Source organism: Salmo trutta, chromosome 3 (assembly GCF_901001165.1).
Source record: "Salmo trutta chromosome 3, fSalTru1.1, whole genome shotgun sequence".
Classification (NCBI taxonomy): Eukaryota; Metazoa; Chordata; class Actinopteri; order Salmoniformes; family Salmonidae; genus Salmo; species Salmo trutta.
The window spans coordinates 50106473-50130654 of record NC_042959.1 but is presented as its reverse complement, the minus strand read 5'-3'; the positions used below and the strand labels follow the sequence as shown (position 1 = coordinate 50130654).

The window sequence follows — 24182 nt, the reverse complement described above, 5'->3', positions numbered from 1 at the left end:
TGTTTAGGGTGGTGAGGTAAATTGGTATCCACAAGGCAGTGTCATATTCACAATGCAATAAAACAGAAGAAAACAAACTACTCCTATTAGAAAACACTCAACTTGTCCAAAAATAAAACACATTAATTTGGTACGGAATGCCCTAATGAATATGACCCAGGTTTTAGGAGGTTTTGATGTTGACACAACTCACAAGTTTGTAGATTGAACTAAAAACACATTTTCCCCAGAATTCTGTCACACACACACAACATGCTGAAATAACCTTAGACATCTTTAGAACATTGTCAAACTTCCCCCTCGGTTTGTCCAATCCTTCTGCATATTTCACAGTTATTCCACCCACACTTTCATTCAGTTACTATTCACGGATGGTTCTCTGCATCTAAATTAGAAGTTTACTGTCTCTGGCAGTGTACTATCAACCAGAGGTATGCTTTAATCCCAGGTGGGAGATCAGAAGTCTGTTTAATAAGGTGACCGAAGCAGAGCCTGAATGAGATGCCAACTGATGGTGTCTAATGGCAGCGGTGTTAGCCTCTCTAATCCTCCAGAAGACACCATGGCCAGGCAGTGTGCTGGTGAGAGCTAGCCAACAATACCATCTTCGACCTGGCCTTTCACTGACCTGGGCCCGTATTCATTAAGCGTCTCAGAGTAGGAGTGCCGATCTAAGATCAGTTTTGCCTTTTAGATCATAATGAACAAGACAGGGGACCTGATCCTAGATTAGCTCTCCTACTCTGAGACGTTTCGGCAAACCGTACCAATACATCCTCCAAAACACCGGTTGAGGGCATTACCAACATATTCAAAATAATGATTGACATTTTCATTAACTTTATTTTGATCAATTTATTCATACCATTTCATCCTTCCTCAAGATATAGTCCCGACAAAAATCTAGGGTTGCTACCCAACCCAGCTGGTCATTCGTTCTATCGGTTCGGTGGCCAGCCACCCAGTCGCTAAGTCTTTTTGTTCTAAATTTACATTTACATTTTAGTCATTTAGCAGACGCTCTTATCCAGAGCGACTTACAGTAGTGAATACATTTCATTTCATGCATTTATTTAAAAAAAAAATTGTACTGGCACCCCGTGGGAATCGAACCCACAACCCTGGCGTTGCACACACTATGCTGGCGTTGCAAACACCATGCACTACCAACTGAGCCACAAAATCTATGGACGCAATCCAGTCGTTTGTTCTAAATGTTCCGTTGCCATGATGGCTGGCCACATTTTTATCCCTTACTTGCTGGCTAGCTAGCTAGCCAGCCAACTTTGGCTAACACAGTCACGTCAAACAGTGTAGCCAAAATACAGCAAACCATCTGCATTTTGTGTTTTTCTATTGACATTTCCTCATACAGTACCAGTCAAAAGTTTGGACACACCTACTCATTCAAGGGTTTTTCTTTATTTTAATATTTTTTACATTGTAGAATAATAGTGAAGACATCAAAACTATGAAATAACACATGTAGTAAACACATGTAGGAATCATGATGTAACCAAAAAAAAAAGTGTTAAACAATTCTAAATAGATTTTATATTTGAGATTCTTCAATGTAGCCACCATTTGCCTTGATGACAACTTCGCACATTCTTGGCATTCTCTCAAACATCTTCAAGAGGTAGTCACCTGGAATGCATTTAAAATGGACAGGTGTGCCTTTTAAAAATTATTTGTGTAATTTCTTTCCTTTTTAATGCGTTTGAGCCAATCAGTTGTGACAAGGTAGGGGTGGTATACACAAGATAGCCGTATTTGGTAAAAGACCAAGTCCATATTATGGCAAGAACAGTTCAAATAAGCAAAGAGAAACGACGGTCCATCATTACTTTAAGACATGAAGGTCAGTCAATCCAGAAAATGTCTTTAGTCTGATGAGTCCAAATTTGAGATTTTTGGTTCCAACCGCCGTGTCTTTGTGAGACACAGAGTAGGTGAACGGATGATCTCCACATGTGTGGTTCCCACCGTGAAGCATGGAGGAGGTGTGATGGTGACATTGATTTATATAGAATTCACGGCACACTTAACTAGCATGCATACCACAGCATTCTGAAACAATACACCATCCCATCTGGTTTGTGCTTAGTGGGACTATCATTTGTTTTTCAACAGGACAATGACCCAACACACCTCTAGGCTGTGTAACGGCTATTTGACCAAGGAGGAGAGTGATGGAGTGCTGCAACAGAATACCTGGCCTCCACAAATCACACCGACCTCAAAACAATTGAGGTGGTTCGGGATGAGTTGGCTGCTTTTCCTTCACTCTGCAGTCCAACAAGTGCTCAGCATATGCGGGAACTCCTTCAAGACTGTTAGAAAAGCATTCCAGGTGACTACCTCATGAAGCTGGTTGAGAGAATGCCAAGTGTGCAAAGCTGTCATTAAGGCAAAGGATGGCTACTTTGAAGAATCTCAAACATATTTTGATTTGTTTAACACTTGTGGTTACTACATGATTCCATATCATGAAGAAAATAGTAAAAATAAAGAAAAACCCTTGAATGAGTAGGTGTCCAAACTTTTGACTGGTACTGTGTGCGCGCACATGCACACGATGCTGATTAATGATTTCGACTGGCTGAGAAGTTGCTAGCCTGTCTGTCTCACCCACCCCGATAGCGTTCATTACCATAGGACAACTGGAGATCGAATTTCAATATTGAAACAATGTTGCAAATGTCAGAGACAGACAGCAAAGTTATTGAAAATCGTCGCTGTTGAAAACTAAACGCTAGTCTAAAAGAAAATGGGAGATAATGTCTAGATGCTTTTTACGGTGAAGATCTAGTATATAAATTGCCTGGCTGAACTGACAAGACCGTGGATTGCGCAGTCAGATGGAACAGAGTCAATAGGCATTTCAACTTCATAGATTTAGCCGGTGTTAACATGTGGAATAGACACCGGCTGGAATGGGGTTAACCAATCAGCATCCAGGATTAGACCAACCCGTTGTATAAAAGTAAATAAGACTCCATGCCACCAGGCGGCACCACTGACTCACCAGCCGGCTGATCTCCTCCTGTCTGTCAGGTGCAGAGCGAGCCGTGGCTTTGATCATAGTGGACGTCTGATTATCTGTCAGTTTCTTGATGCAGCGCTGCCCTGCTACTATGTTACACACCTGCAGGGACACAGCACCAAAGCATTGAGTATATTGCAAAGCATTTTTTTCGCACTATTTGGCCAAACTGAAGCCACGCTAAAAAGGACAATGTGAAAAGACAATATCCGAGCCATCACAGTACGGTTTGGGTCAGCCATATAGTGTGAATCAGACAAAGAAATGAATATTTCTCACCTCCAGGGGCAGGTAGGTGTGCTTCTGCTCCTGGCCCACCTGGAGGCAGGGCAGGTGGGGATACTTGAGCTGCAGGCTGTACTTCTCTCTGAAGTACTGGGCCACCGTGCGTTCCACCGTTTGACCATTCTCCAGCTGCAGAGGGAACCTGACCACAACAGGTAGATGGAACGGCAAGCGTTAAGAACAACCTTTACTAACATTGAAAGGGGCGGCTGTGCAAGAGGGGCTAGTCTGGGTCTACGTAGACTAAGGTTATCAACAGCTAAAGCGGTCTTCAATTTCTAGTTAAGATCAATACAGTGAAGATACAGAAACAGCCTCACAAATCCTTCTCAAATGTTGATGCTGGAAAGCAAAGAAGCAGCAGCAGTAGATAAACAGCTGCATGTAATAGCATATTGCCAACGATGACTAACACCCATTGACCTCGAGACAAGGATCTGACTCAGACATTTTGTGGTTCTGGTGAATTCTTGTGAACAGGTCATCCTACATTCAAGTGCACGCTCCTCTCCCACCCCGCCCCACACAAACCACCACACCCCATGTGCATCTCCCAGTCTCTCTCTGGCCTCTCCTAGTCCCACCACACCCCACTCTCTCCCTAGTTCCACTCCACCCAACCTCATCTACTTCTAGTCCCACCCCACCATCCCTCTGGGGCTCTCTTGACTCACGTTTGATGGCTGGCGGGCCGACGGGTTACGTTGCAAACGCGGTACTTCCTCCGCATGGTTCCACAGTGTGTCACCTCCACCTTCAGACCTGGCCAGGAGAGTGGCAGCTTTTAGGACCTCAGGGACGTGGGAATGACACGAATGCGTGTACAGAGGCACGCCCCAAAAGCCTAGTTTACATCCTCTTTCACGCACAAAATACACTACCTTTGATTTCTTTGGTGAACTTGACCCGGTGGGAGTCTGTGAGAGGTCGGGGCTGCTCGTCTATGTTGTGGATGTCCAGGACCTCACACATGAACTGGATCACAGGCTGGGCTTTGTAGAAGGCCGTGGCAGAAACTGCGGGACAGACAGGGCTATCAAAACACTCGATCACACTCACTCAGAATTACCAATCACTGGCAATACCTGCCAAAACCAAGATTAATCTCCCTAGCTCTTTACTGTAGATGCAAAATGTGAATTGATCTTGGTCTACCAAATACATCACGCCAGGAGCAGCCATTGTCATCAATTATCAGCCATCATTTTTTAGCTATTTAGGCCTATATCTCAAATCAAACCAAGTACAGCAGCTCAAGGCCTGTAGCCAGGGACACCACTAAGTACCTCAGGGTAGGGACACGCCAACACGGCTCTCAAACATGAAATAAAACCTAGGAGGAACATCCAACATCCCTCTGTCTTTATCTGCCGTTAGAGGAAGCTGGCGCCTAGATGAAGGCCCTAATGCTTTCTCCACCTGAATGGAGAGATGAGAAGAGAGGAAACAGATGCTGCACTGACACTGTGCTGACTTCACAGTGATGTCAGGGCCACGTCTGACAGTGACGCTGACGACCGGAGCATACATGCGATTAGAAATGATGGGGAGTGCAGGTCACGGTCACTCTCCCCAGAGACAGTAGGGTTCTCATCTCCATAAACAGGAAATGACATCAGCAATTTCATGTTTGTTTTGATGCCTGTTTGTGATAGTGCTGATACATTACTCTTGGGAGTGTGAAAATGAAAGGGTTTTAAATAGCACACATTTTTGTTTGTTGCTTATATACACCGGTACATTTTCTCAGTGTTGCTATATCTTCAGCTAGGATGTGTGTGTGTGTGATTATATATGTCCCCTGGTGAGATATAAAAACAGATTGGCGCCTATTTGCTTTTGCGCTCTTTTAGGGCCTATTCTCCTCATTCCTTCAGCACACAATGACTAATGAAAAAGAGAATAATTTGCAGACGGCTGGACTTCTCTGCCCTTTGGTGGCGAATGGGGGAGGGGCTAGAGGAAGCAAAATGATTTGCGAGAGAGGGAGAGCGGGAAACCCGCCTGAGTGAGAGAGGCCCGAAGACAGAGAGAGCAGTCAGGCACTCCCCAAAACAAAAGCAGCCCACCAAAAATAGCTCCCAAACACACAGGGCCCTTCAGATCCCTGTACCTCCATCTCCACAGCAACCGCCTAGGCAGTTTCCACAAAGCAAGAGCCCCATCCATTTTCTACAAAGCCTACAGCCAGCCCACCCACCTATAACCAGAACCCTCTTTCCAAACCCCCCTGTTGCCAGCGTGCGGCACAACACCCACTATGGAGTCCTCCCATATTAGGGAGAAGTTACCTCAAACACCGATACAGGTTCAGGGCCTGCATTCATAAAGCGTCTCAGAATAGGGGTGATGGTCTAACACCAGTTTAGCCCTTTTGATCACATTGAATACGATTACATGGACAGGGGGCTTGATCCTAGATCAGAACTCCTATTCTGATCCATATCAGATTTTTTTTTTTTGCCCCCTAAAATGGTTACGGTTAGGATTGGTTGCAACGTGATGTGCGCCGTCCTCACCGTCAATATTGAGCATCATCTTCCACATGGCGGGACGTACAGACTGGTGGAAACCAAACCACACCTCTCTCCCCCCTCCCAGAGGATGGTCGTAGCCCTCTGGGGCTGAGAAGAAGGAGCGACCCACCGGGGTGTACCTGGAGAGGGGGAGGAGAGAGAGGAGAGAGGGGAGAGAGATATAGTGAGGGGGGGAAGAGCAACAAAATAAGGAGAGAGATAGAAGGGGGACAGACATAAGAGAATGGGGAAGTTAGTATCCACAACAAGATATTTTTACAGTTGACACTGAACGTCAACGAAACGAGAGGGTGGAAACTCCACCCAGCCTTTAATCGACATCTGATCACTGAGCGGCAAAGAGGCATTAATAACAGAGTATGCCGGATACATTCTGTCAATGCAGTAGCCTGAAGCTATAGCAAACATAGCCTTATGGCCGGTGTCGATACACAGAAGACAGTTTTTATTTAATACTTGGGGAAATACTTTCATTAAAAAAGGTTTTCATTCAGTGTTGGTAGGCACACTGATAACACATTGCTTTGGAGTGGAGGAGGCGAAGAGCGAAGTCAAGTATGACGGCATAGGAATGACTATACATCTGGTTTCCTGCCGAACTTTCGTCATGCCGTGAAAACAACCACACTTGTTTTGCAAGAGCTTACGTTCACGCGTTTCATTTCCAATGTGGCACTAAGCAGAAGTGAGTCGTCACTGAAATTCAGTACTTGATTTGTCATTTTAGGAAATGATCTTGGAATAAAAATCAGTCTCTCGCGCCAGCAAATGAAATGTATTATCATTTATTAATTAGGCCTACATTTACAGTAAATAAATCTGCCTCAAAAGTCAAATTAACATGTAGCAGAGTTGCGTCGTTTTCTTTTAAAATCAGTTCACTGAGGTTTCCAGGGATAAATGCTCAACTTTTCAGAAATACATGCATCCTGTTGATCAAATAATTAACCCAATCACAAAGTTATAACATTCCCCATTAAAACCAGTTGGGCGGCGACTGTCCAACTCACTTCATGGAGGGCAGGTGTCGCAGCACTACATCCACAGCATGTACTGGGTTGGTGCTGATGGGCTTGTCCAGCTCCAGGGGCTCAGGCACGCTGCGGCCCGTTAGCACCTCGTGCAACATGTGCCAGCTCACCAGGGACACAAACTTGATCGAGACCTTAAAGGGCCGGTCCTTGCCCCCCTCACCCGGTAGAGTGACGTCCAGATCCACCTGTGTGTGTGCGTTAACAGACCAAGAAGTGTGGGAGCGTGAGAGAGAGAGAGAGAGAGAGTGTTTTCAGTCTTACTCTTGTAGGAGCGCCAGCTAGTAGGTTTGACTGTTTGTGTGTGTGTTTGTGTGTGTGTGTGGCTAGGTGGGTGGCAGTCTACATCCATCTTACCCCTGCGGTTGCCACAGGCAGCGGGTTGGCTGTGTACAAGCTCCTCTTCCCATCGTAGACTGGCCGACGATCCCCGAAGATGGTAACCTTGAAGTGCTGCACCATGGAGTCCACCACCTCCCTACAGAACACAAAACAAGTGAACCTCTTTTTAGACTTGTCCAATGGTCTGCAACTTGTGGCTCTGGTAGCGCATGCGGCTCTTTAACTGCCCATATGTGGCTCTATAATTAGTATTCAAAGTATCAATAAATAAAATATAATAGAAGTAGAATAAACACATCAAATTACCTGTAGTCACACTTCAACAACCCATAAACCGATACCACATGAAACATTTTGAGATCCTAGCGAAAGGCATTATTCTAGGCATACCTGTTGACGCGGCGCGGGCACTTCTCGGGCTTGATGTCCACCTCATAGAGGTAGACGTCTATCTTTGGGATATCCACCTGGAAGCAGTTGGCCAGCAGCTTGATGGGCTTTCCCATGGTGCCATAGCCAGGTCGCCGCGGCACAGTGAACAGGGGCTGGGCTCCAACGGCTCCTAGAGATGGAAGGAGGGGAATGGAAAACGAGAACAATCATTCAACTTCCATTACAACAGACCAGCTCTTTGAGGTATAGGCTTGGATTAGTAAATTGCTAAAAATATATATATATACACAAAAAAAAAAGCTTTGACGTGGCCACTTTTTTTAACTAAAAAGTTAGGTCTAAATGGAGCGGCAGGTAGCCTAGTGGTTAGAGCGTTGGGCCAGTAACCAAAAGGTTGCTGGATCGAATCCCCGAGCTGACAAGGTAGAAATCTGTCGTTCTGCCCCTGAACAAAGTGCAACCCACTGTTCCTAGGCCGTCATTGTAAATAAGAATTTGTTCTTAACTGACTTTCCTAGTTAAATAAATGTAAAATCACTTCTTGCCTGTGTGTCAAGAAGATAGAGATGTCAGCTAAAATAATCTAGTGGAAGGAACCACTTTAGAAAGTACAGAGACAGCGAGGAATACAAAAGGTTTTGTTCCTCTAAAATTTTTTTAACCCAACAGAAACAAACAGACGTGTGTACACAGCGGTACGTAACACACATTGCCACCCCCAGACACAGAATGTCTTACACAGGAGTAACTTTAACCCAGTAGACAGAGTTATTTTAAAAACAGCCCGATGTGCCACACTCATCCCAGTGCCATGTTGGGTCTGCCGTCTCGTGGCCTGCCCATCAACATCAGGAGCAGCTGATGCGAAGGGAAGAAAAAGAAAAAAACTCGCCTTTTGAAGCTTTGCGCTGGTTTAGCCAGACATTTGCTATGACGTTGTTCAGCTGGCCTGTGTGAGCGGCTTAACTATTGCGCAACACTCAGTCTAACAACTGAGTTCAGATGAGGGGAGTCAGTCAGTGTATTGTTTTCCCATCCTAAACTATACTGAACAAAAATATAAAAACTCAACATGTAAAAAGTGTTGGTCCCATGTTTCATGATCTGAAATAAAAGATAACAGAAATGTTCCAGATGCACAAAAAGCTTATTTAAAAAATTGGCTTACATTCTTGTTAGTGAGAATTTCTCCTTTCCCAAAATAATCCATCCACCTGACAGACACCTTGTGCTGGGGACAATAACAGGCCACTCTAAAATGTACAGTTGTGTCACACAACAAAGCCACAGATGTCTCAAGTTGAGGGAGCGCACAATTAGCATGCTGACTGCAGGAATATCCACCAGAGCGGTTGCCAGAGAATTGAATGTTAATATCTCTACCGTAAGCCACCTCCAACATAGTTTTAGAGAATTTGGCAGTACGTCCAACCAGGCTCACAATTGCAGACCAAGTGTAACAACGCCAGCCCAGGACCTCCACATCAAACTTCTTCACCTGCGTGATCGTCTGAAACCAGCCACCCGGACAGCTGATGAAACGGAGGGGTATTTCTGTCTGTAATAAAGCCCTTTTGTGGGGAGAAATTCAGATGGACTGGGCAGGAGTCATGTGAAATCCATAGATTAGGGCCTAATGAATTGATTTCAAATAACTGATTGCCTTAAATGAACTGTAATTGTTGCGTTCATATTTTTGTTCAGTATACATATCCTCATCACCCCTATTCAACACTTCCATCTCCATCTCTCAACTCAAGAAGTCAGGCAGAAAGTAAACCATGGGAGTTTCCCCTCAGCCTCTCTCTGGTACTCATTGATCAATGAGTGTCAGTGCTATGAATGATTCACCTCCTATTGAGTCATGATGAGCATACATGAGTGGGTGTCAGTTCATTCAGAGCCCCAGCGCAGGGGGGGGGGAGATAAAAACCATAACAGAACCCTTTCTCAGGTGCTGCCAGCTCATAGGATTGGTGCCTGAGTAAAGATGTTTTTTTAGGGCTGTCTTTCCAGAAGCTGGAGCGTTCATGGTTCTCTCCCCTTCCGTTTCTCTCGCCTGGTGGACCTTGAGGGGTCGGTACAGGGGTGACAGATGCAGGTTGGGTGTGGGCTAAGGCTAGACCTTGGTGGGTCACGATGACAGCAGAGAAAGGGGGAATCGATAGAGAGAGACACACGTCTGGAAGTCTAGCCGTAACTGTCCCACGGACAAACAACAGCCCTTTGTGATGGAAATGATCCAGGGGGCCGAGAGGAGACTAGTGCTGGTCTCAGACAGAGACACACACACAGGTTTACACATACTGCCACACAAACATTGCTGTTCCAGTGCTGCGGTGGGGGTGAGTAAGAGGGAGGAGTAGGATGGCTGGGGGAGTGGGTAGGGAGGGCTGGTATTCCTCTCAGGCACTCCTATTGTCGAGCTAGCCTCCACACTGCATGAGTCACTTGGCCACGCAGAGAGAGAGAAACCCAGGAGGAGGAGCTTGCCAGGCGTTCTAAAAAATGTAAAACAACACTTTCCTCCTAGTCCTGATGTTCTTTTGTACACCCCCCCCCCCCCCCCCGACAAGATCTTGCGCGCACACACACTCTCTCACGCACGCATACATGTCCTCCTGATGTGTGTGTAAGCATTTCACATTAAGGTCTACACCTGTTGTATTCGGTGCATGTGACAAATACAATTTGATGCCGTCTTACACGCACGCACACACACACACACACAGGTGCCTTCTGACACGCCCTTAACGAAACACGCATGCAAGCTCGAACAACCACACACAGGAAAGCAGCTGCAACGTCATCATCCCACCATGCAGCGAGCGAGACACAAAGAAACACCAAGGCCACAGAGGGAGAGAAGGATAACACACACACACCCACAACACACACCCACTGGATCAGAAATTCAGAACACTGCATAACAAAAAAAATACAAGTGGCAGAAACGACTCAACATTTCCACGCTTCCGGTTATTAAACCTAACCCTCCTGGCTATTTCTCCTTCAGACTTTCAAAGAAATGGATTCAAAACACACTCGTGTGCTGAACTAAACTAGATGGCAAAAAGCTTGTCGCAAAATCCCTTCCAAGGCAAGCTAGCCTATTTTCTCTGTCACTGATAATTCAGAATGCTTCTCAAGCACGCACACGGCCCAGTATCTCAATTCTCCCCCCCGTCTAAACTAGTTGAACCCCTTGCAGACAAAACAAGTACAAGCACACCCCTGGGAACTGTAGAGTGAGGGGAACGTTGTGGAGGGACGTGGCTGTCAGGGGCCAGGGCAGGGAGTTACGTAGAGAGGGGAGCTGACTACTCTAGTCTGAAGTTTCTCTGACACTGTGTCGGCCCCAGTGGCCCCGAGCTGGCCCTGTCCTCAGGTCACCCACTGCCCATATAAGGCATGTTCAGTACCAAGCAAGCAACACAGCACAGAGACCAGTGGAACACACAAACACAAAAAAAGCTGAATTGTAAGCGCGCCCACACACACACACGTGTGAAGCTGAACTAACTGCTCCAATGAACTCGACCTGAGATACACAACAAAGGATCAACCAAAAATGTCAAACTCTACAAAACCAAAAAAGTTGAGGCCTAAACTGCACACCAAGATTAGTACTCAACTATCCTGGAATACCACGACCTGTGACTTATAGGCCTTCCCATACACATAACGAGATTGCCGGCAATGACGTATGGCCTACTCAAAAGCCCATGTGGAGGAATCAAAGGCTTGTGGTCTGCGTCATTTAGCGGTGAGAGAGGTAGCAGGTTCATGGAAACCTCCCCCTCGTGTGTTTACTCTGAAAGACTTTATGTTACGGACTACAGTACAGACACCAACTAAAAGAGGAAGTTAACTGGGTAGTATTCGTTAGGGCATACCGTAGGAAAACGGCGTACAACAGAAAACGAGCGTTGTTGGACAAGGTCAGATGGTCAGAAACAGAAAGAACTGCTTTCTCCGTTTTGGTGCCTAATGAATATGTCCTTGATACTAGAAAGAAAAAGTCAGTGGGTATGAGGAGAGATAAGGAGGCATCACTGAACTGACCTTGTAACGACAATTTCTCAGTCAAACTAACTGTAGTGGACATGCCAAAATGGGTACAAAGCAATAAACTCTGCAAGGGTGGCTTTGTACAATTGTTCCATCATTTAAGTGTCTTTTATGAGCAAGCCGGCGTTCGATCTCACGCGACCTCAGCTTGCCACACTCATAGGTTGGACGCTGGTTAACGCTCTGAGGTGAAAAATTACTAGGCTATATTATTACAGGCTAGGAGAGAAACCAGTTACCACATCCCTGAAAAGCAGTGGATACCTACACTGACTGGGGTCATGTTCAGTAGGCACAGAATGGATGAAAACAGACTCAGAGATGCAGCCTACTACCTGAACTCCAACAAGAAACTTAAAACATATTGCAACGGTGTGCACTAATGAACATGACCTAGTTACCGTTAAACATCAAGTCTGGGCTCTCCCTTTCTCACTCCCGCTGCCTTCAACAATGATTGGCTGCAAATGTACTCACACAGACGCAGGGCAGACCCACACACAATACAGCTGTTGTATGTCTAATCCGGATAGGCCTGGGCTGTGGGAACAGGGCGAGCGCTCCGATGCGGGGCACAAAGGCGTCAGTCACAGCAGGCCCAGGCACACACGGATGGACGGACGCACAGTGACAGAGCGCCGCGGGCTGGGAGGGACTGATGCGTGTCAAACAAATAGTTTATTCCCCCCTCTGTCACTTGTTCCATCTACCTCAGTGCTCAGAGAGTGTCGGCCACCGACTGGAGCCACTACAGCTGCTGCCACTCACTCCACAACCAAAACTGTACAGGGAGACCGAGGAGGGAGAGGCAACATGAAGTACTCTGAGGATGGATGGCAGTGGGGAAAGCAAGGCAGGCTGGACCTAGAGTGACACACTGGTGAATGAGCTAGCGCTGTTATCCTGGCTGAGGACTCCACAGGGAAATGTTAAATGAAACACTGTAAACCAGGGCAAAGCCCAGCCTGGTCGGAACATCAGGGTACTAGCGGAGGGCACAATTAAAACATGTTTAGTGGTGAGGGAGAACCAACTCTGTGATTAGGATTAGGAGGGAGGGAGAGAAATGGACTGGCGTTAGGCCAGGGGTCACGTTAATCCAGAATTCTGTGTTTGTAACAGAAAATATATATATATTTTTTAAACGCAGACCAAATATCTTGCTGCGTTTTGTAAATGCAGATCTAAAATGCTTCTTATTGTAATTTCTGCTTGGCATCAGACTCATTTTGTGCTTCAGTTGCACTTCTCCCGGATGAGAATTCATGAAAGGCGCATTCTATCAGCAGACAACGCTCTGACTGATGTTTAGCTACTTTTCTCCAGTGAAATGCAAGATAAACATCTAGCAAAACATTAGGAAATTTAGCTGGCTACATTCTTTCCATGATAAACATTAGAACTATAATGGCCATGCATCGATGCACTTCTGAAAACGAAGCCATTTTCTGCCGAATGGTGTTTCTCTAATGCATTTTCTGTGAAGGAAAACTACAGATGCAGGCGCCTGAAACAATAGTCAAATAAGCCAAACTACAAATAAACAAACGTATCAATAATAAAGCAAAAACTATCTAGACAAAACCTTAACCAACTATGACGCAATGTTAAAGTAAACTAAAATACAATTAACTTTAACTTACGGACGAGCCCCCACTTGTCACAGGCTCATAGCCTGGAGGAGCAGGGAGAGAGAGCGCAAAGCCCTGTTCGAAAGACTGGTGTGGGCCAGGTTGACTATCAATTTGGCAAAGTGTGAGTTTGCCAAAGCTACAGTCACATACCTAGGCAAGGTTGTTGGTCAGGGTGTTGTCTGTCCCGTGGAAGCCAAGGTTCAGGCTGTGAAGCAGTTCCCACAGCCCTCCACAAAGAAAGAACTGATGCGCTTCCTGGGAATGGCGGGGTACTACCGTGCTTTCTGTAAACTTTTCGGTAGTAGTGTCCCCACTGACCAATCTGAAGGCCAAGGCTGAATTTATCTGGTCCACCCAGTGTCAAGAGGCATTTGATGCAGTTAAGGCTCTTTTGTGTTTGGCACCACCAAATTTTAGGAAACCTTTCAAATTGCAGGTAGACGCCAGTCAAATCGTTGCTGGGGCTGTGCTTCTCCAGGAAAATGAGGACAATGTTGAGTGTCCAGTCAGTTTCTTTTCCCGGAAATGTAATAAGTATCAGCAAAACTATTCTGTAATTGAAAAGGAGGCTTTAGGTCTCATTTGGTCTTTACAGCACTTCGAAGTCTATGTTGGTTCTGGTTTAACCCCTTTAACTGTGTTCACTGACCACAACCCACTTATTTTTCTGAAGTCCCTGCAAAATCCCAACCAGTGCCTAATGCGTTGGGCTTTGTTCTTGCAACCATTCAACCTCGATATTAGACACATTAGTGGTAAGGATAATATCATTGCTGATGCTCTGTCTCGTGCTCCTTTAGCCTAGTTTGTATTTTCTCTCTGCTGACCCCTGCGGGCTGTCTGCGCCTCTTTTCTCTTAAATTGCTCCCCAGGTACCAGGGCTGCTGAGTTTGAGGGGGGACAGTCAGCTAGGGGACACAGGGCCACTGCTAGGAGCCGGGACTGGTATCTGTTTTTTTGTCTTTTTTGGGGGGAATTTTGGATTGTTTTAAATATGTTGGGTCGTAATTTGGGTTGAGGGTGGGACCCTCATTTTAAGGAGGGGGGTGTCACGGCCCCTCCTCTGCAGTGCAGGGGCGGTTCCTCCTGCAGGCAGAGGAGGGTCGTTAGTGATTGGAGCTGGCGTGATTGAAGCCACCTGGGCTCAGGGTATTTAAACTGCTTCACTAACCACTCTCTCTCTCTGCTCCTCCAGGTATGATCCTGTTTTGTTTGTTCCTTTGTAGGTTTACTTAGTTTCCACTCAGTCATGTTCACACACACATATTCATGCATCCGTGCACCTTACCTGCACCCTACATTATGACATTTCCACACCTCATTCCTTTTTCTTTGTTTAAAGTTTTTGGTTTACAATAAAGAACCTTTTGATTGGCCTATACCTGTTGTTCATGTCCCCTCATTTTTGCCACAGGCTATGAGCCGGCCTGTGACAAGTGGGGGCTCGTCCACACAAAAAGATTACTTTTCTGAGATAATTTCTCACTTTCAACGACGTCAGGCTCTGTCTTCTCTCTCTCAGTTCTCCCACAATAAAAAAAAGTTTGGTTACCCCCTTAAGACACTCGCCTCACATCAGCCCTGGGTCCCTCTCTTCCTGTCTGAACCCCTCCTGCACTTTGCCACTCTTGTGTTGTGTTCCCCCTATAGATTTAGCCTAAATGGTCCTCACAAAACAGAGCTCAGGAACAGGAGGGAGAGAAGAGTGCCCAATCCAGGCCTCCTCGTCCCACTGAGCTGAGACAGACATCCCCCAGCCTTACAGCCCACTTCTACTGGGCCCTCCTACAGTCAGTCCTCTCCATCTATCCCCACGCTCTCTCCCTCCCTCTCTGGCTCAGTGATTTACTCTCTCTGGCTCTCCCACTCTCTCTTCCGCTGATTTATCTCCCTCCCTCCCCCACATGAGTTCAATTCTAGCCACGCTCACAACATGTGAAGGTCGACACAGACAGATGCTTCTCAATCCAGCACCCAGGCATGGGCTGTTTTAATTAAAACTTGTTAGAAGTGAAAAATAACATTCCTTTCTAGGCTATGGGGACACAGGCTGCAAGATCCTAACGAACACAGGCTCGTGTTCATTAGGGCACGCAACAACAAAAACGCCTTGTAACGGTAAAGAGAAATTGAGTATTTCTCATAGAACAACTCCAGGTTGTCCCTCCCCGTTTGTCTGTTTTCTTCCGGTTGGTGCCTAATGAATACTAACTACTCAGGCCTAGCCTGTGTGTGAATATTCCAGCTGATCGTCAACACCATACTAAATGTGAGTGGTGCAATGTGACCCAAATGGGCTAGCTTTGGACAAGGATTTGAAAATCAAAAAGGTGGTTCTCGATTTCCTGCCTTTTTTCTTCAGGTAAAGTGAGGCGCTACAGAGGCAGGAGAGTGAGACAGGATAAGAAAGGGAGGATGAGAAAGGTGGTGGGCATGGGGGTTAGGTGAAACAAAACAAAACAAAGAGCGGGAAGGAGAATAGAAGGAGCGGGAGTGTGTGAATCAGAAAGACAAAGAACTGCCATATATGCCAATTCAAAATTAGCTACTGCTAACAAACTTTAGGTACCTCAACCACATTTACCTAGAAGACCCCCTTGATAGTTGGCAACTAGCCTGAAGTGTGAGGGGACAGAGAGTGTGTGTGTGTGTGTGTGGGGGTCCCCTGTACTGCCTGTGTGGTGTCCCTTTGTCTTCCGGTAAGCCCCACACAGGTGTGTGTGGATGAGGCTGTGTATGTCATGGGCGTATCCATTACAACAGGAAGCAGCTGCACTTCTCATGGACTATTAAGCGTGCCAGGTTACCCATCCAAAACCAACTGACAATAGAACTCATCTTAACACCACCTACTATACATCAAAAATATAAAACTTTTGGAGAATTTTTTTATTTTTTTATAAAAAGTTTTATGATCATGTGTTGCCTTTCAAATACGATACAGACCTGTATGATGGACGGGATTTTAAGGGTTAAAAGCTCAAGTCATATCCTATGAGCACTAGCTAATCTTTGCATGCTGCCAGACTACCGTTGGAATGAATAGTGTGTTAATAAGCAGGCCAGGAAATCAATCAATTAGCATTTTCTCACGCCACACTCTTCTTAGCGACGAGGGCCCCCTTCAATCATTCACTGAGGAATCAAGTCCACTCCTCTGTTCCCCCTTATGGCTGTATGTCTGTTAACCATTAGGTACACAGCTGACGGACAGAAAACACCTGCCCTGTTCAGGTTTGTTTTTTAGGGCACACTGTAGCAAAATGTTTTGAAACAGAAAAGCAAAAAAAAAAAAAAAAAAAAGAGCTTCTTATCAGTCGAAGTCCAGATAGTCCCACCTTGTTGTAGTCTGCATTCTACCATTTGGTGCATAATGAACAATCCCCAGTTATCCCTCTTTTAAACTCTACAACCTGAGGAGGTTTGGAGGTCAGTTGCCGGGGGGGACCTCCTCTGGAGGGAATCAATATAGCTCTGTCTGGCCTGGCCGTATCAGGTGTCACTCACTGGGTCTACCTGCTAGGGTATCGTTGCAGTAGAAGTGGAAAGCTTCCGTTACAACTACAGACAAAGCAAACTGTAAAAAACGTTTCCCCTGGCTGTCACTGTAAACTGCAAGAAGGAACTGTCTGACCTAGGCTACCATCTAGGTTATACAGGGTCTCCTCTATTATGGATGCTTTCCCTTTATATTTAGGCCTAGCCTACACATCACCACTGTTTTGCAGTCTACTCATGAGAAAACATCACCATGCAGTCCACTTACTATTCAAACTGAAACGCTTTGAATAAGAAAAAGTAGTCACTAACTTTGCCTCTCCTGAACTAGGCCCCTATAAAATCTAAATTAAACTTCTGTAATAGAATAGTTGTATTTTTTTTCTAAGTCCATAACAATGCTCAAACATCAGGAGACCACTTTTGAGGTCTGGGAAAAATTTAAGAAATGTTGATGTAGTTACCCTTTAATGCAAAGTGTGCACCAGCTAGAGAAAGTTGTTTGGCTTGGAGGGTTCACGGGCCAGTAGGAGACACACTTTCCTCTGGTCTAAAGGGCAGAGATTGGGGACGTTGCCCTGTGTAGGGTGCCGTCTTTCGGATGGGACTTTAAAACGGGTGTCCTGACTCTCTGTGGTCACTGAAGATCCCATGGCACTTATAAAATAGTAGGGGTGTTAACTCCAGCGTCCTGGCTAAATTCCCAATCTGGCCCTCATACCATCATGGCCACCTAATCATCCCCAGCTTACAATTCGCTCATTCATCCCCTCTCCCCTGTAACTAGGTCGTTGCTGTAAATGAGAACGTGTTCTCAGTCAACTTACCTGGTAAAATATGGGATAAATTAAAAAAAGGCACACACAGGGGAATTCCTGTTTCAGAAAGTTGAGGGAATATACAAACCACTGATGCATTTTGTTCATGTCTTATGATTAACTTGGGCAAAATAATACATTTTCGAATATTGTCGAATTCCGTTTTAATGTCTGGATTTCGTCCGCATGTTCCGTAACTGATTTTATAGGGCCCTACTGACCTCTGATAAACAGTGTGGCACATGTCTGCTGTGACAAACAAGATGACCCCATTGCTGAACCACAGGAGGCTGCGGAGGGGAGAACGACTCATAATTATGTCCGGAACAGCTCAAATGGAATGGCATCAAACACCTGGAGACCATGTGTTTGATACTACCCAGAGCCCGTTCTCCCCAATTAACGTGCCGCCAATCACCTGTGTGCTGAACTACTCATGCATACCCATGTGGACTTTTCTATGACTAACGATTAAGCGGCGTGAGTAGGAAGATACCTATGAAGGTTGAAGTGTGAAATATGATGCCACAAAACTTTTGTTAAGTCTCCATTTCATAGCATTGCTCCACTTATGACTAGCCTAACTTCACAAGACTTCAAAGACACTGTACTCCCACATGTATAGAATTACATTTCACCTGTGACTCACACATGGCCAACAGATAACTGTTGAACTCCCCTAACTACAGTTAAACAAATAGTAGCCAGCAGCCATTCATGAATTTACCTAGGTGTTTTTAACAACAGCGGGTGCATTTACATACACTAGCATTGCTTTCAATTAGAGGTTGACCGATTAATCGGAATGGCCGATTAATTAGGGCCGATTTCAAGTTTTCATAAGCATTTTTTAAAGCCGATTATGGCCGATTATATTGCAATCCACGAGGCGACTGCGTGGCAGGCTGACCACTTGTTACACGAGTGCAGGCAGCGAGGAGCTAAGGTAAGTTGCTAGCTAGCATTAAACTTATCTTATAAAAAAACAATCCATCTTAACATAATCACTAGTTAACTACACATGGTTGATGATATTACTAGTTACTAGTGCCTGAAATTGTGTCACTTCTCATGTGTTCAGAGTATGTGCAGCAGTTTGGGTCGCCTGGCTCGTTGCGAACTGTGTGAAGACCATTTCTTCCTAACAAAGACCGTAATTAATTTCCCAGAATTTTGCATAATTATGACATAACATTGAAGGTTGTGCAATGTAACAGCAATATTTAGACTTAGGGTTGCCAACCCTTCGATAAAATACAGAACGGTTCCGTATTTCACTGAATGAATAAAAGTTTTGTTTTCAAAATGATAGTTCCTGGATTAGACCATATTAATGACCTAAGGCTCGAATTTCTGTGTGTTTATTATATTATAATTAAGCCTATGATTTGATAGAGCAGTCTGACTGAGCGGTGGTAGGCAGCAGCAGGCTCGTAAGCATTCATTCAAACAGCACTTTACAGCATTTGCCAGCAGCTCTTAGCAATGATTGAAGCACAGCACTGTTTATGACTTCAAGCCTATCAACTCCCGAGATTAGGCTGGCAATCCTAAAATGCCTATAAGAACATCCAATAGTCAAAGGTCTATGAAATACAAATGGTTTAGAGATTAATAGTCCTATAATAACTAAAACATATAACTTCTTAACTGGGAATATTGAAGACTCATGCTAAAAGGAACCACCAGCTTCCATATGTTCTCATGTTCTGAGCAAGGAACTTAAACCTTCGCTTTTTTACATGGCACATATTGCACTTTCACTTTCTTGTCCAATACTGTTTTTGCATTATTTAAACCAAATTGAACATGTTTCATTTAATTGAGACTAAATAGTTATTTATGTATTATATTAAGTGAAAATAAGTGTTCATTGTTAATTCAGTATTGTTGTAACTGTCATTATTACAAATATATATATAAAAATTAGCAGATTAATCGGTATAGGCTTTTTTTGGTCCTCCAATAAATCGGTATCGGTGTTGAAAAATCATAAATCGGTCGACCTCTACTTTCAATTGTATTTAACGAAAACAGTCCGTGAGAAGCCAGAAGTTAAATCCAATTCCATTTCAACTTACTGTGCCTATGGGCAGGAAAGTTGGTTGCTTGTGTTGCAATGGCAGTGTTGGGAAACATCACATGCAACAACTGAGTAGATCATTTTGGCATGATATGAGCAATGACAGCCAATTGGTTACCTGTAGTTCCGATTTCCATTCATGAGGTCCCTGCCCGGTTTACTCCCCGGATCACAGACGTCAAATGTCAGGAACTCTTGCTTGGTTCAATCTGGTTTATCGGCAGTTCAACGCCTCACAGGCGATGCAGCCGAGTAGTTACGGGTTCCCCCGAGTTCTCCTCTCCGCTCACTGTCAAACTAGCCCCTGTTCCAGTCCCTTTGGACGAGGGTCTTCCGTGTCCCAGTGTCTGCAAGTCGTTCACACGATCAAGGTATCCAATCAGATTTCACTGCCACGGCGATACTTGCTCGAGCCTCAACGACGCTGATAAACTAGGTAGCAACTAGCTCGATGCTAGATTAGCAAATGGATTGAGAGAAACATTGCTAACTGACACTTGTCAAGATATCATAATTGCAGATTCACTGAGCTCTTTAGTTTCTTACCAGTTTGCTTCATAAAAATCGGATAAGTTCGGTTTTACGTCCAGCAGAAATCGAGTTTAAGGCTGGGCGATAATTAGCTAGCTAGCCACCAAGCTACCTACGACTACTAGTTAGAATTCTCATCCGACAATAGCAGCTACTTATCACTCAAAGTCTGCTAACGATAGGCAGCTTGCACCCGTTTTGATGTGCAGCCTTGTTTCCACTGATGTCACTCTCCAACAGCGGCCAGTCTCGCTGTGTCTAGGCTGTCAACTCCCGGTTGCCTTCGCCGATATGACTAAGATTTTCAGCCCGGTTGCCTGTGGTCAACTCTGTGGGGCTCTGACCAACTAAATATGGTGAAGTTACTACTCTGACACCGACAGGAAGAGGTGTGTTCTATCTCAATAGGAAACGCCAAACGTCAGAATGAAGCACTTTGCCCAAAGACAGTACAGTATGAAGATAGGCAGAAACTGCTTCTCCAATAGAAATCCCCGATCACGTTAGCCATCTAAGCGCATGCGCAGAAATACGTCATTGGATCTAACGGTCGTCTCGCGCCTAATTGCGCATGTGCACGCCGTCAATCAAAGGCACCCCTTCAATACAAGTTATTTTTGACGAAAATGAAAACGAGTCAGTTTGTCACTTTCACGAGGTCAGAGTAATAACATGTTCAATTACTTAAGACATTGGCCCGAATCTTGGTTGTGCCTTTAGATTTCGAAAAATTAACAACGAAGGAAGGTTTTTTTCACTTCTCTCATTGACTTCTCTCACCCCAAACCCCGGCCTGGTCTGCTTGGCCAGTTTCGCAAGCATTCCTGCAAGTCTCGTGATGTTGCGCCTCAGTTGACAAAATCTGTGCTTCGACTTTAGCCAATGGGAATAAATTATATTACAATAACACAGAAACCATGTCAGTTCTTATGTTAAAATGTTTCCCCTTTCCTCTCTACAGATTGACATACATGTATTTTAAATGGATTAAGGTTTCAGAGATAGTGGTTGGAGCTTTCTGATGTGATTTAGGCTAGGCTACAGAAGTGTCAGTATCTGTCATAATACAAAATAAAAACCTGCATACACATGGGTCTTCCAGGACTGACCATAAATGAATTAATGTTTGTCTGTACACAAAAACAATCAACAAGAGTAATAAAAAACAAATGTATTTTCTTTAAAAAATAGCCCTCCCCCAACAGAGTCCCCATACTATTACATCATACAGAGCCAAAATAAGTTGCTTCCATTTCCTTTCATTCAACCTATTGGGAAGTGCTATGACAACGACTGTTCTTGATCAGTGGCTTTTATATTGCTTAGTCAGTGTGGAGCAGATTCACTTGTCCCCTCATCATGATGCTTTTCCCAGAGTGAAGATAAGAACTGCATCAGTGGCGCTGAGCTTACCCAAGCTGAATTTGAACACAGAGGGGCTGGGGACGACGACTAACCCCAACTAAAAAGGCCCCGCTACATTGATGAGCCCAAATTCATTACAGGTTATATACAAATTACCTTGGACACGTGGGGTCAGTAAAATGGTGTACAAAAGTTCATAAACATGAATTCCCCCAAAAATGGCATATCATTAAATCTCTATCGTCATTCCCTTCCAACATAAAAGGGGCTCTACAACCCATCAGACATGTTTGGAGGCGCTTGAAGGCCAAGAAGTGAAAGTTGCCAGACTACTTTTCGCATAGAGTGTATCCTCAAGGGGGTACTGACACTACTCAACACAATACAGAAAACAAAAAGCAGCCTTTCAGTTCACCGTTTACACAAATGAGGCTATGACTGAAAGGCTAAAGTGAGCGTATTAAGCTCCTATCTCTAGGAAAACCAAGGTGGCTCAGAATATCCAGTCATAATAAAAAATGTGTTACATGCGTTTCATAAAGTCAGAAAGTGATCAGAAGTGAAGGCAGGGCATATTGAGTAAGTACCCCCCAATAACCTATGTAGCAAACCCCTATCTGTGTTGTCCATGCACACAGCGCACCAATGGGGAATCATACACTAGGCTGGGAGGAGGGGAGCTGAAGCAGAGGGTTGAGCGGGGTATGGCTGGGGGGGAAAAAAATGGGTGGTGGTGTTGGAAGGAGGGGGCAAGTATTCATGTGGGGGTTTTAAGGGGGCAAGTGCATGCGTGGAGGCGGCTCGTTACACACTCCGTAGGAGAATGTGAGGAGGCATGAGTGTGCTTGTGTTGACAATGCTGTGGTCGATGTCTGTAGGAAGGACAAGCTATTTACAAAATAACAAAGAGACGCTGTGTGTGCGTACAGTATGGGTGGGTGTATGTCATCTCCATTGACATAGGTTGGAATGTGTACCTAGAATGTGTAAAATGATCATATAGCCAAGGTCAAGTGCTAAAAGTGAGGGAGAAACACTTCATTGTGTTCTCTGGCCCATGTCTTTTTGCTGCGTTCACACCTACAAAGAAAAGATGAAGACCTTGTATTGCTACTGTTACTCTATTGGTTCAGCAAGCTTAGAGAGGTTGTAGGTGTGAGAACATGCATTATGTAGGTAGGTGGGGAGGGGTGTAGGCCTGTGTGTGAAGCCTGAGGGAAGACAAATCTCCCCATTCTGAAGTAACATAAACCAAAGAAAGTGCCTCGTAATTCCTCCGCAGAGTAAATGCATTCTGACACAAAGATTATCTTCTTCCTGTTTACATAGGTGCCCCTTTTCTATTGGTAGGCATCACATTAGGCTGGTTGATAATAATAATGCTGGTTTAGGTACATGGGGTGTGAGTATATTGAAGTATATTCAATACACTCAATGCAATGGTCCCTCTAACTTCTACATTGCCCTCTCTCTACTGGCTAATTCTAAGAGGAGACTCCCAACCTGCACAGATACAGTGAAGAAGGACTTAGTCTAATGTATCTACGACATGCTACACCTGCCCTTTGTATTTCTGCTCTATTTCCACAATTAAGAGCAGAGGGCTAGTCTCACACAGACATAGACCCTTCATATAGGTGCAGGGTGGGCGGCGTTGGCTACATGCTAATCTCTAAGTGCTTATGTACCATACGTCCCGTTGCACGCATCAAGGCCAAAAAATTTAAAAAGAGAAAAAGAGAATGGCAACAGAAGAATGGAGTTCATGATAAAAAGTTAATAAGTGTGTCCTTGTCGTCACCCTTCCCCCGCCCCGCCCGGGGGTCCCATGACTCCTGTTGTACCAGGGGCTTGGAACAGAACACTGGCATCCGCTGTGCGGATAGGTAAGAGGCAGCATTGTGGTGGCAGTCAAAAGTCTCGGGGCAGCTCAGCGCCCGTTTTCCTCCCCTCCGTATTGCATACATAGGAGTGTGGAAGGTCGCATACAATAATACCCTTTTTTTTTTTTTTAAGTCAACATCAAAACACATAGTCCTGGTAAAGTAAATAAAAACAAACATATCAATAATGATAATAATAACCATTGTGCAGGACGCTGCAGAGTTAGTCTGGGTTGATCAGGTGAAGGGTTTATAGTTCTGGTACTGGGGTGGTTTGGCTGTGGTGGGTCAGTCAAGAGAGGGTATGTGGAGTGTGTGGGTGGTCAGAGCCATGGAGGGAGGAGGAGAGATGGAAGGCTTCCTGTGGGCTCCCAAGCCCCTCACCGAGGGATGGTGAGTCTTAAGGACAGTGGTGGTGGCGGTGGTGTGGGGTGGTGCTCAGGCGAAGTACATGGTCCTCAGCGTGTCGTGGTGAATCTGCACCGCCTTGGCCAGAGCCTGGGGGTCCCGACCGTTACTCTGACCAGAGACATGGCTCCCCTCCCCACTACAGTATGGACATAAAGACACAGGACACAATAAGTACCGAATAAGATCTGGAAATTATATGGTGCTCATCTTTTTCATTCATTTTAGGTTGAGGCATACAGCTGGATCTACAAAAC

The 24182-nt window shown here is 45.0% G+C and overlaps 2 protein-coding genes across 13 annotated transcripts in view; both read right to left on the bottom strand.

Moving 5' to 3' along the window:
• LOC115177133 (protein argonaute-3-like) overlaps positions 1-20675 on the bottom strand; it is a 36330-nt gene extending 15655 nt beyond the window's left edge. For all 3 annotated transcript variants that reach the window (XM_029737682.1, XM_029737689.1, XM_029737699.1), the window contains exons 1-9: positions 19857-20675; positions 7632-7803; positions 7257-7377; positions 6879-7087; positions 5851-5987; positions 4213-4347; positions 4006-4093; positions 3326-3473; positions 3029-3148 (exon numbers count right to left, since the gene is read on the bottom strand). In XM_029737682.1, the coding sequence (XP_029593542.1) occupies positions 3029-3148; positions 3326-3473; positions 4006-4093; positions 4213-4347; positions 5851-5987; positions 6879-7087; positions 7257-7377; positions 7632-7803; positions 19857-19875 (1149 nt within the window). In that variant the 5' untranslated portion in view covers positions 19876-20675. The remainder of the gene's footprint in view (positions 1-3028; positions 3149-3325; positions 3474-4005; positions 4094-4212; positions 4348-5850; positions 5988-6878; positions 7088-7256; positions 7378-7631; positions 7804-19856) is intronic.
• A 750-nt stretch (positions 20676-21425) lies between these two features.
• Positions 21426-24182, bottom strand: part of LOC115177084 (protein argonaute-1) — a 20450-nt gene continuing 17693 nt past the window's right edge. For 6 of the 10 annotated variants that reach the window (XM_029737639.1, XM_029737577.1, XM_029737595.1 and 3 more), the window contains one exon: positions 21426-24067. In XM_029737639.1, coding sequence (XP_029593499.1) covers positions 23956-24067 — 112 coding nt within the window. In that variant the 3' untranslated portion in view covers positions 21426-23955. The remainder of the gene's footprint in view (positions 24068-24182) is intronic. The other 4 variants (XM_029737648.1, XM_029737585.1, XM_029737616.1 and 1 more) reach the window with 1 other exon arrangement.